The sequence below is a fragment of the Indicator indicator genome, chromosome 17 (assembly GCF_027791375.1).
Source record: "Indicator indicator isolate 239-I01 chromosome 17, UM_Iind_1.1, whole genome shotgun sequence".
NCBI lineage: Eukaryota > Metazoa > Chordata > Aves > Piciformes > Indicatoridae > Indicator > Indicator indicator.
Genome location: NC_072026.1, coordinates 13098780 through 13110997, shown reverse-complemented (window position 1 = coordinate 13110997; position 12218 = coordinate 13098780). Strand labels below are relative to the sequence as shown.

At 42.2% G+C, this 12218-nt stretch overlaps 1 protein-coding gene across 1 annotated transcript in view; it reads left to right on the top strand.

The window, feature by feature from the left end:
• The window catches only part of COL4A6 (collagen type IV alpha 6 chain), a 91210-nt gene that overhangs the window by 44902 nt on the left and 34090 nt on the right, over positions 1-12218 (top strand). The window contains exons 3-5 of the mRNA XM_054388861.1: positions 4970-5104; positions 6009-6053; positions 11386-11502. Of these exons, the coding sequence (XP_054244836.1) occupies positions 4970-5104; positions 6009-6053; positions 11386-11502 (297 nt within the window). The remainder of the gene's footprint in view (positions 1-4969; positions 5105-6008; positions 6054-11385; positions 11503-12218) is intronic.

Genomic DNA, 12218 nt, shown 5'->3' with positions numbered 1-12218 from the left:
TGAATGTCTGAGACATGTCTGTGTTTTTAATGCTTTACAATGGCTAATCACATAACAGAGATGAATATAACTCATATTGAACTTGTGGCATAAACTTCATCAAAATCCTGAAATTGCTTATGGAATGCCATGGTGTATCACAAAATGATGACATCTTTTACCAGCATCATTATTCGTTACAGAAAGACAGGCATCTCATTTAGTGCTGCTTCTGGTGCACAGATACCTATGAGAATACAGGTCATGGTTTTCAAATACATGATATTCTAGGGGGCATTTGAGAAAATAATCACAGATCACAGTAATGACATAGAGTGTCCTAGCTTGGTGTTACTAGCATTGTATAATTTTCCTCTTTTTAAGAGCAGTTGTGATGCAGCCATGAAACCAAAATGATACCATTTCTGTTAATTACTAATGACTTTTAAACAGGCTACTGGGCTGCATATATCAAACAATAAAGATCAGAAATGAGAGCTCTCTTGATTCACTGTAGTTTCCGTGTGATGTAATCCACTTTTTGTGTTTACACTTGTCCTCACTGCTAAGAAATGTTTCATTCTTTATGTTCTCTGGATAAGTAAGAGCAATTCTGATGCCAAAACACAGTAAAGAGTAGGCACTTAACTTTTTACCACAAGGGGAACTCGTTAAGGTCAAAAAGTAGTTCCACCCAGGGTTGAACCCTGTGAGTTTACCTTGTAGTAAAACCGAGTCTTCACTGTGCTTTTATCCTGCACACCACAGAGCCTGCTTTTTATAATGCTTTTGCCTTGGGACAGTTCATGGGAGTGCCACAGAGTGACGAAAAATGTTCCTTTTTTAGTAGTGGAGGCAAGGCCTTTGTTTCAGCATAGAAAACACGATTTCCATCCACACAGACTTCAAAAGAAGCAGTAGGAATTCTTGAGAGCCTGATTATCGTGGCATAATCACATTATCAAAGAGATTAGAAGCACTTTACTGTGTCTTTATGGTTTAGTGACACTCTCAGGCACTGGACAAAATCTTCAAGTGCAGTTAAAATCTTAGTAGGGCACTAAGGCAAAAGAGAGATTTTTACCTATGGGCCCTTAAATCACAGAGAACAGGTTTAATTCTTCTGAGAGAGAGAGCTGCAGAACTGAACACAATCAGAATGTGTAGTTACTACTGTTTGCTGTTTCATCTAGATATATTTCTCAAAGTGGCCTGCAGCAGAGCAAAACAAAAGCCTCTTAAAATGTTAATTGCAATCAGTTCCAGCCCTTGGAAACACTGTCATTAACCAGGCAATCAAACCGGTTGAATACAGAAGTGTAAGCAATTCAAACAAGTGGGGAATTCACAGGCTCTTTTCTCTAGAAACCTTGGTGGATTCTTGGATGCTGTTGCTTTTGTGGGTGGTGGCTGGTTATGACAGTAGTATGTCCACTTTTAGGGTTTGTTTTCACCACTGCTGTGTTGCTTTGAGATAAACAGTCCACAGCCCATGTCTTGTAAGTGAAATGTTGCCTGAAAGACTCTGAATAGCTTCCGATTATGGGAAATCAAAAAGTTAAAACTGAGGCTAAAAGTAAGAGCAAAGCATGTGATTTTCCTGAAGTTTTCCTTGTTGTGTACAGTTGACAAGGACCACTGAAAATCTGGGGATTAATGTTGTGATCATGTGGCTCCCAATATAAAGGATTCCATTTGTAGTTACAGCCCAGAGTGAAGAAAGCAAAAAATAATCAACAGGAAAGCCTTCTCAGATGAGAGTCTGTGCCTCTGGAAAGGCACACTATGGACAGAGTCTAGACAGAAAAAGGTATGAAATAGAAACATGCATTTGACCTCAGTTTAAAAGGCCAGGATGAAACAATCACAACAGAGAGTGACACGGGAGAGTTGCTGCAGTTCAAGAGAAAACTGCTCCGATAGTGAAGAAACATGGAATATGGGGCAAAATGTTTCAGCTTAAATAGATACTGAAAATGAAATAAATTTGAAAATCAGTTATAGTTTGTCTTACTTTGCTTGATTACTAACATGGAAAATGATTTTTCAAGTTAGCTGTTGAGTCTTTTACCTGCCAGGACACAGAGTCAGGACTTTGTATGTCTCCAGCTGAGATTACTGAAACACTTACAGCAGGGAGCTGCATTCCTTCTGCTGTTAGGGAAATAGAAGGGAAGCACACTGCCATGAATGTGAGTGTAGAGGAGAACTGAAAGGACAGGGATTTACTTTTTTAACTTCCTCCTCCACTCTATCCCTTTTAATGTAAGGCTTGACTCCTTGCGTGGGTAACTTCATGTAATCACTGGTTTACCAGTAGAAAGCATAGCCCTAACTTGCCATTTTCTACTGATACTTTGGGACTTTATTGATCTCTTTCAGGTTCTCTCAAAATTAACCAAATGAAAAGTACAAAAAAAGTTAACACAAAACTCTATGTTAAGTGTTCAGCTGCCAAGAGACAGCTTCTGAGACTTCAAAAAAAAAAGAGAGGGGCAAAAAATTATGGCTTATTTCAGAAACAAATACCAGAGTTGTACTCTACACATCCTTGTAGTGATAGAACAACGCAAGTTCATCAGGCCCATATGAATCCCTGCAGTTGTAGAAAAGGTTGCCATCTTCGGGCAATGCTCAGTCATTGCACCCTTCTTTTTGTGCTCCAGAATTCAAAATCCACAGCCTGATTTGGAAGATAAGGAGGAGAGTACACTGGGATCGATCCCATTGTTGAGCCAACCATTGCACTGGCCTTGAATAATCTGAAGTGTGCTTTCAGACTGCATGTGACCCAGGCACATCTTGCATCTTGTCTCATTTTTCAGTTGTGCTTGATCTAAAGTACAATCTTTTTGTACTTTGCAGCTTGGAAATCACAAGCAGCAGTTAGATCTCAAAACACTGTTGGCTTCATAGAATCATAGAGTCATAGAATGGTCTGGGTTGGAAGGGACCTCCGAAGGTCATCTAGTCAAGTAAGCAAGGGCATCCTCAACTAGATCAGGTTGCCCAGAGCCCTGTCGAGCCACACTTTGAATACCTCCATGGATGGGGCCCCTACCACCTCCCACCCCAACCACCTCCCTGGGCAACCTGTTCCAGTGTTCTACTAACCTCATGGTAAAGAACCTGTTCCTAACATCCAATCTATATCTGCTCTTCTCTAGTTTGAAGCCATTGCGCCTCACCCTATTACCACAGGCCTTTGTAAACAGTCTCTCTCCATCCTTCTTGTAGGCCCCCTGGAAGGCCCCTATTGTGTCTCCCCCAGAGCCTCTGCTTTTCCAGGCTGAACAACCCCAGCTCCCTCAGCCTGTCCTCATAGCAGAGGTGCTCCAACCCTCTGATCATTCTCATAGCCTCCTCTGGACCCTCTCCATCAGGTCCTACATTGAGGGATCCAGAGCTGGATGCAGTACTCCAGGTGAAGTCTCACCACAGCAAAGTAAAGTAGCAGAATCACTTCACTTGATCTGCTGGCCACACATCTTTTGATGCAGCCCAGGATGCAATTCGTGTTCTGGGCCAGGTGCATACTGTCTGTTCGTGTCCAGCTTCTCATCCATCAGCACCCCCAAGTTCTTTTCCACAGGGCTGCTTTCTATCATCTCAACCCCTAGTCTATTGATAACGAGGATTGTTCCAACCCAGGTGCAGAACCCTTCACTTGCTCTTGTTGAACCTCATGAGGTTCACCTGGGCCCACCTCTTCAGCTTGTCCAGGTCCCTCTGGCATATCAACAGCACCGCTCAGCTTGGTGTCATCTGCAAACTTGCTGATAGTGCAGTCAATCCCACTGTCTGTATTGTTGATAAGAATATTAAACAGCTCAGGTCCCAGGATGGGCCCCTGAAGGACACCACTTGTCACTACTCTGCATCTGGACTTCAAGCCATTGAGCACTGCCCTCTGGATGTTGCCATCCTGCCAATTCCTTATCCACTGAACAGTCCATCCATCAAATCCATATCTCTTCAACTTGGTGAGTAGGATGCTGTGGGAGATGGTGCCGAAGGCCTTGCAGAAGTCCAGATAGATCACATCCATAGGTTGTCCCTTATCCTCTGACATAGTCAGTTTATCACAGAAAGCCACTAGGTTGGTCAGGCAGGATTTGCCCCTAGTAAAGCCATGCTGGCTGTCTTGAATCACCTCCCTGTCCTCCATGTACCTTAGCATGGCATCTAGAAGGATCTGTTCCATGATCTTCCTAGGCGTGGGGGTGAGGCTGATAGGTTGGTAGTTCCCAGGATCCTCCTTTCTACCCTTTTTGAAAATGGGTGTAATGTTTTCTTTCTTCCGGTCACCAGGGACTTCACTTGACTGCCAGGACTTTTCAAATATCATGGAGAGTGGCTTGGCAACTACATCAGCTAATTCCCTTAGGACTCTGGGATGCATTTCATCAAGTCCCATGGACTTGTATATCTTCAGGTTTCTCAGATGATCACGCACCTTGTCTTTGCTTACAGTGGGAGGGACTTTGTCTCCCTGGTCTCCATCTTGTGGGCCATCAACATGAGAGCCATGAGGAGAGGGGTTGCCAGTGAAGACTGAGGCAAAAAAGTTGTTGAGAATCTCAGCCTTCTCCTTGTCCATTGTTACTAGCTCACCACTGTTGCTCATTGGAGGGGTACACTTTCTTTAACCTTCCTTTTCTGGTTTAGAAGCCTTTCTTGTTTTTCTTTATATCCCTTGCCAAGTTCAGTTCCAGCCATGCCTTGGGCTGTACCAGCCACATCTTGGCCTTCCCACAGCAGTATGGGTAGTAATAAACTTCCCAGGAAAAAGAGGAGATTTCTTACTAATACTCATGACTTCCCTAAAATAATCTCAAAAAACTCTTAACCTGAGGATGTACAGAGAAGATTTTAGGATGTCCAGTCCACCCTGAGAGGTATCAAATTGCATTAAAGATTGAGTTGGGTAGAGTAATTGCAAAGGACTTTGTGAACATAGTGCACTGACTTGTTTTTTGTTGTATATTAGGGTCGACCAGGACCAATTGGGCTTCAAGGACCAATAGGTTCACCTGGATTTACTGGCCCAGAAGGTTTGCCAGGAGCAAAAGGGGAGAGAGGAGCAGTGGGGCCCCCTGGACCAGCTGGACAGAAAGGCGACAAGGTAGGCTCAACTGTGACTTCTCTGTCCCCGCAGTAAATCCGTGGACTTGCATATATTTTTGAAGGAATAAAGATAATCTTGAGCTGCCTGCCCAAAGACTAAGACGACAGCATTTCATTAGTATCTTCAGAGAATCCCCTGCTTTTATTTTTGAGTAAGAATGTAATTCCTAAATTGCTGAACACTGTAGTTATCCTGATAGATGAACCATAATTAAATGAGTATTGCTGTTGCAAGTAGTCTTTCCTTTCACATACCCAGGGATAGATGGGTGTTAGTCACACTTCGTTCAGATAGACCTGGAGCTGTTCTATCCATTGCAATTATTAGGTATGCATTAAGAGTCTCTATTCCTTGTGGAAGCAATATACTTTGCTTTTCCAGAGCAAGAGCAGTTTACACTGATATTGTGCTTACACAGTCTGTTTTGCTACTATCCAGAGCAGAGCAGTAGAACCAAGTAATTGCAGTCCAGCCAGGGGTGGTCTGAAGTGAATACAGTCGTCTGCTTATCTCTGGGTAGGGCTATCCAAGTACAGACAGAAAAACCCATAAGCCCTGTTGAAACTCTGGGAAGGTCAAGTGTGATGCTGAGAGTTAAGCTTATTTATTTTTCTGGCATCTTGTTTTCCCCAGATGTGCAGTAGGAGATTATATTTTTACTTTAAATTGCCTGATTAAAACATTCCTGAAACATTCATTTGGCATCCAGTCGAGCTCAGATGCTCAGTTCCTATCTTCACTGACCCCTGAGGTCACAGAGAATCTGCATAAGAGAGTTTACTCCTCTCAGTTTTGAAAGCTGAAGTCCATGACTGAGAATGCTGGAGTGAAAAGTATTTCACAGGTAACTGAAATATGCAGATTGATGAAATGAAATATAATATGTACTCTTTTTCTTCAGGGCCCAATGGGAGTTCCAGGATTTCAAGGCATCAATGGGATCCCAGTAAGTTTGCATATGTAAATGTAAATCACCAGAATGTTAGTCTCAACCAAAAGCACGTAAGTACAATGAGGGTGCCTTGCAAGTATTTAGTTCTCTTTAGAGGAAAGTGGCAGGGTTTAGTCAACCTAGTGATCTCATGCTCTTTTGTAAGAGGTTTGGATCCTATTATGCTGAGAAGTTGCTATGTATTAGAAAGTGAGCCTGAGTTACATGGAGATCCACTGCATCACTGAGAAGCTTTTCTTTCAGCACCATGTTCTCAGCACTGTCTCTAGAAAGCACTGTATCATAAAATCATGGACTTACAGAATTAAAAGGGACCTTAGTCAAAAAGCATTATCAGCTGTGCTTTAGGCCATTTTTAGTATGTTTTCTAACCAATACTTAAAACCTTGTAATGATGGAGACTATTAACTCCTCTGGCCGGAAAGCTTTGCTAATGCCTATTTTCAGTCTTGGATTCTGCAGTTTAAACCTCTTAGTTTTCATCTTACTCACCATGGATGCAGAGAGCACATTGTTCCCTTTTACTTTGTAGTGGCCATTGTAGTGACAGGTGTTTCCACAGTGTCTTGACCAGCTTTCTTTTGCTTTGGTATTTGCCAGTGTTTTTTGCAAAGATGTCTTACAGACGCTTTACCTCAAAAAAGTTTTAACTGGGCCAGTTTTAGAAGTTGCCCCAAACTTTCTTGCCCTCTCTACAGTATTTAACTCATCCTGCTTTCTCCTGGTATCAGAATTCTTTTTATTTTCTTCATGGCATTTTTCCATTTTCTGTATCCTTGTGCTTTCAGGCTATACTCATGCTTTTTCTCATCTTCCTTACTTCCTCAGCTGTCCAAGAGCTCCAAAAGCTGAGCTGTGTTTTCTTACTTCCTATCAAAAACTAAAATGTTTTGATAGATTGGCCTGGTAAATGAGCTTGCTTGATTCCAGTTCCTTCCTGGCCCTTGTCCTTCTCTCCCCCTCTGCTCATCCTTGCCTGTTTTCTCTCCTGCTCTACTCCCTTGATGCTATTTTTTTTCCCACCAGCCAACTTTGCAGCTCTGAAGAGAACAAGCTGTTCCCATAATACTTAATTTAATTGAACACACTGTGGGAACATGCTGTTCTCAGAGTATTTTTTCAGATGAGGCTCTGGAGAAAGGGGATTCCCAGCGACGAGGGGAGGCAGAGATACAGCCCTTGCCAGGTAGTTGGCAGCAACAGACATTCCAAGGAGAGAGTAGGGGAGGTAGTTGAAAGGATTTAAACCCTCCAGCATTTACAAATCTACTCTGTCTGCTTTACACTATTCTGCAGGTGGGCAAATGGGAAAAAGGCATACTTTTTGATGCTCATGAACAGCAAAGTGCTCACCACGGTGGCTTTTCTGTGCCACAACTGCAGGACAGAAAAAAGGAGAAGGGAAACTAGCTCATACTGGTTACATTCTAAATACTTCCATTCTGAGGTGAAAATAACAACCACCAGTGCTTGAGAAAATAGTTATGCTTTTTCCAATTGAATTTCAGGATAAGGGAGTAGCTTAGGTTTGTTGTGAAATGTATATGAACACATACACACTATATGCATGTGTGACAAGCAGAGCCAAGGAAGGAGAATATGTTTGTGCCAATATCTGTAAGAGGAGTAAAGATATAGTGCTATCTCTGTACAAGAATTAACAGCTAAATTTGAAGAGATCTTCCTCGTAGTAAGCAGATAATGTTAGCATGGGCAGGTGTATTTTAGTCATGGCCAAAGGACTACAAGGCTGCAATTCAGGGGGTATCCCACTATTGACCTTAAGGGAAGTGGTGTTCCATAGAGATACCTTGGGGACTGCTGGTGGCAAATCATGTTGTTGCAGCTGGCCTGACTAATCCCTTAAACCTAGTAAATACAGCAGCTACACATGTTTATTACTAGCCTTTTGTGTCACACTCTAGAAGACCCCTCATATCCTTGGCTCTACTTGGGAAATTTGGTTTTCCCTATAGGACAAGATCTGTGGACAGCTCTGGCAAAGGCTGGAACTGGAGCCAAGAGATGTATAATAGTTTTTTATGACCTGTTCAAGGAGTTCTAGGAGGAGATATTTCTATGAGCAGTGAGCCCTTGTCTGTGCCATGAAAGCTAGAGCTTCATGGAGAAGCAAAGTACTTTATTTTGTGACCTTCCTAGAGGAAGCACACAAACACTTGCTAATGGCTGCAAAAAGGCCACTTTGCCATATCCGTGAACATGCTTATTCAATTAGTTTTACTCAATTGCATTTGTTTCCTTGTTTCTAAATATTTGTCGAGCTCCCCTGTTGGGATCACCTTTGTGCTGTTTGGTTTGGAAAAGTGGCCCCTCAGGGTCACAGCATTAGTGTAAAAGCAAGAGTCAGATAAAACAAGGGCCTAGATGAACAGTTCAAGTTTCCTTATCTATCTCGCAGGGAATGTCTCCTTTTGTGACAACAGAGGGCACAAGTGATCTCTCCAGCCTCTGTTTTAACTCAGGTCTGTAGGCTAGTCACCATGTGTAAGTAGAGCATGTAAAAGTCTTCTGCCTTAGTCAGCTGAAGTGCTTGTGCTGAACTGCCACATCTGCCAAAACAGAAATTAGAATTTTAAATCAGTATTTTAAATCCCTTGGGAAAAGGTTCATTTAAGCCAGAACTTTATAACTCTCAAGAGGTCAGTTATAGGTGCTCAATGTTGCCTCAGGTAAGGCTCCTAAAACAAAACGTTGTGAACTGTGGCAGCAGATTAGCTAGATAGTAGGAAATCCTTTTTCCTAAAGCAAAAGTGACAGTTTGTTTGTGCATATGTCAATCTGTGTCATGCTTTGGCTCATAATCACAGACATGGATGTCTTGGGGTTAAGTGATAGGGCCACATATTTATTTAATGCACATAGGAAATAATTTATGTGTATGTGGTCAGTATACTTGATGTCCTCTCTTTGTGAGCCCTTCTCTTGTATAAAGAGGATATCAAAATCCACTGGGCTACTTACAGGCTGTGTTGGTCCAAGAGTTAGGAAATCTCACCCAAAGTGTTTCCCAAGACATGAGGCCACCAGTCAACTGCCTGCCATGGTCTGGCGCCTGGCCATCACTAAAGGCTTAGCAGCTTGGCTCCCCATTGTCTGGCTTTGAGGGCTGTTCAGCAGCTTGCCTGTTCAGCCTCCCTAAACCCTGCAGCTGGTCACCTTATTTTGTAACCACATACATGTGCACTCATTCCACATAGCTTCTGATTTTGTTGATGCTGAAAAAAAAAGTCAAAGAGCTGGTAGATGCTGACTGTAGCCTTCTGCTGCAGTCACTGCCTGTCCTGTCAGAGACTTGGTGCTCTTGTCTATGACATCTCCCATGAATGGATGAGGGTCGGTTGCCACTGATTTGCTCCAGCTTTGGGAGCCAAATGAAGTAATTTCTAAGAGACAGACATAAATGGCAATAAATTGGTGCTTCAGCCTTCCCCTTTACCAGGGCCTGGCAAGCCCCTGCTTGCATACCACATACAAGTGTTTTGAAAAACAAACTTTAATCATCCAGGCAACTGGTACTATGGACGCAGTGGTGCCTGATGACTTAATTCCATGTCCCGAGGCCTTGTTTAATCTCAGATTTATAGTTGTCTGGATGAGCTGCCTTGATCCTGTAGTGGAGACACACTTTACATTCATTCAGTTTGCACCTTAGTGACTGGCAGAGAGCACATCTGGGCTCTCTCCCCTTCTCTTCATTTTGATGGCACAAATTGCAGTGCGGTTGCTAAATGAGCTGCACCAAAGGAACTCATCTGGCTGAAAATTAACTCCATTAGGGAAAAGAACAGTTATTTCTCTGCTGTGCTGGTTTCCTGCTCTGACTTGTCTATTCTGCCAGTGCTTATGCCCGCACAGGGAAGAGGTGGGTGTGAGTAAGCAGGAGTGTGCAATGGCCCTCCTCGCAGTAGCGGGGACTAGTGATCAGCTTGAGTGTTTGTGTAATTATGGCCTAAGTTGCTCTGCATCCTTGGGAAAGACACTCTGCTACTGTATGCCCCCAGCTTCTCACCCATAAAATGAAGATTATAGCATTCCCACGTTTTTGCAAGGCATTTCAAGATCCTTAGATAAAAGGCTTTACATTACTGTAAAGTTCTCATTGAGTTTGGTCAGAGCATATGTTAGTCACTTGGATTTGGAAGACCTTCAGCAACACGAGTGTGTTTTGTTTTAAGTGTCAGGCATGAAGGATTGTTAATGTTCTGCTTTATCTCCATTTTATCCATGTTTATTTTTTCACTTTCCTAGTGTGAGTCATAACTCATTTAACACCATATCTTAAGGATGAATCTTTGGGATCAAACAAAAGTACTTTTGGATGAGTCAAGATCAGGGTGTACCAGAGGAGAAGGAGAGAACTGTCAGTTACTGATACTATCTCTATAAGTTTAATTTTACTTCTTGCCACAAAACACTGTCTTTGAGTGTCACAGGACTAATTTCTATGAAAAAAAAGATAGGAACCTCTAGTCGGACTGACAGTTCTGCCACTCAGTGTTTTGCTTACACCAAATCATACGGCACTGAAGAAAAAGTAATTAAAGTCTCAAACTTTGATCTCCTTTGCACCAGTATCATGCTGAGTAATCTCCAGTCACATTAATAGAACTATACCAGGGCAAAAGAGGTGTGAAATCAGAATTAGGTACAATTATATTCTACCCTGCTTGATTAATAATTGTCCATTACAACTACTTTCTTTTAAATGTTTTTAGTTTAATTAGGTCTTTATCCCAGTTGCCTTAACTAAGATTTGAACTTTAATGTAACAAGAAAAGCTGTTTTGCTTGAATGGCCTTATGTTGGAGCAGTAACATCTGTTGAACTATTAAAAGGAAAGAATCCACACAGGAGAGGAAGAGGAGGCACTGAAACTTGAAGCAGATTTGAGTTCTAAATGCTCAGTATTGTTGAGTCTGCCTCCGCCCTTGTTTTTGCACAAGCAACTTCCACTCCTGGTGTCAGGTGCACCCTTGTGTGCTGTTTTACACTGTATTACATGCTGTGGAATGAGTATTGCCCCGTGGGACCAACTCATGCATGAGTTATGTACTTCAGAAAATTATCCCTTGGACAAAATGGTAATTAAATAAATGGAACCAGTGTTCTAGTATTTAAGCTTTGAGGAGGATAGACAATGCTGGCTGAAGAAGCTGGTTCTGTTGCTGTCTGCTGAACTTGAGTGGGAGTTGTGTGTTTCTTTTGGTTTGTGTTGCCATTTGGAAGATATCACTTTTCTGGGGACCAGTATGACTAATAGAATAATGCATCCTGTCATCTTTCTCTCTTTTTTCCCATTACACAGGGTCACCCTGGACAGTCTGGACCTAGAGGTCTTCCTGGCCTTGATGGCTGCAATGGTACCACTGGGAGTCCTGGTGTTTCTGGATCGGATGGGTTTCCTGGCCTACCTGGGCTCCCTGTATGTCCCAATTTGAATATGATGTTTTGTAGTTGCTAAGCCAAAATTTGCTATTCATGCCATAGCTGGAAAGTAACTCTCACTGAAATTCCACTTTGAGGATAAAATGAAGATCCAGTATGCTCCCACACCAAGTTATACATTGTCACTGGCAATATTCAAGCTAACTCTAAGGAAGCCATGATAAAGTTTTTAAGAACCACAAAGTGTCAAATATCTTCCACCTGGCATTCTTCAAGTTAGTGGATGCTGGTTCAGGAAAGGATGCTGCCATGTTCAAGTCTGTGCACAAATATCGGATGCCTTCCTTCAGGTCCTAAGATAGCCTGAAGCTTCAGTTTTACTGAGTGTCAATAAAATTTTCTTCCCAGAGTATGTGTTTTATTTTTGAAAATACATTTCTACTAGGTTAAAGTTTTTTCTAGCCTGCACTGCACCCTTTAAAGTTAGGTGTCTATTATGTTCTTCTGGACTGCCCTCTTATAGAAAGTGGTACTTGCAAGACCACTTCTCCTCCTCTACCTTTCAGGATGAATTGTTTTGGAGAAACCCCCCATTTTCCTGCATCAGCTGTAGAGGAAGTGAGGGTAGCTGGGTCATGCTCTACATTCTGGTTTAAGTGGGTAGGATTAGTTAGAAGAAATCCACTCTAAGGTGCTTTGGGGACTTACAGTCTTTTATAAATTTATTTCTGAAGTGTAAGCAAAAAAAAACTT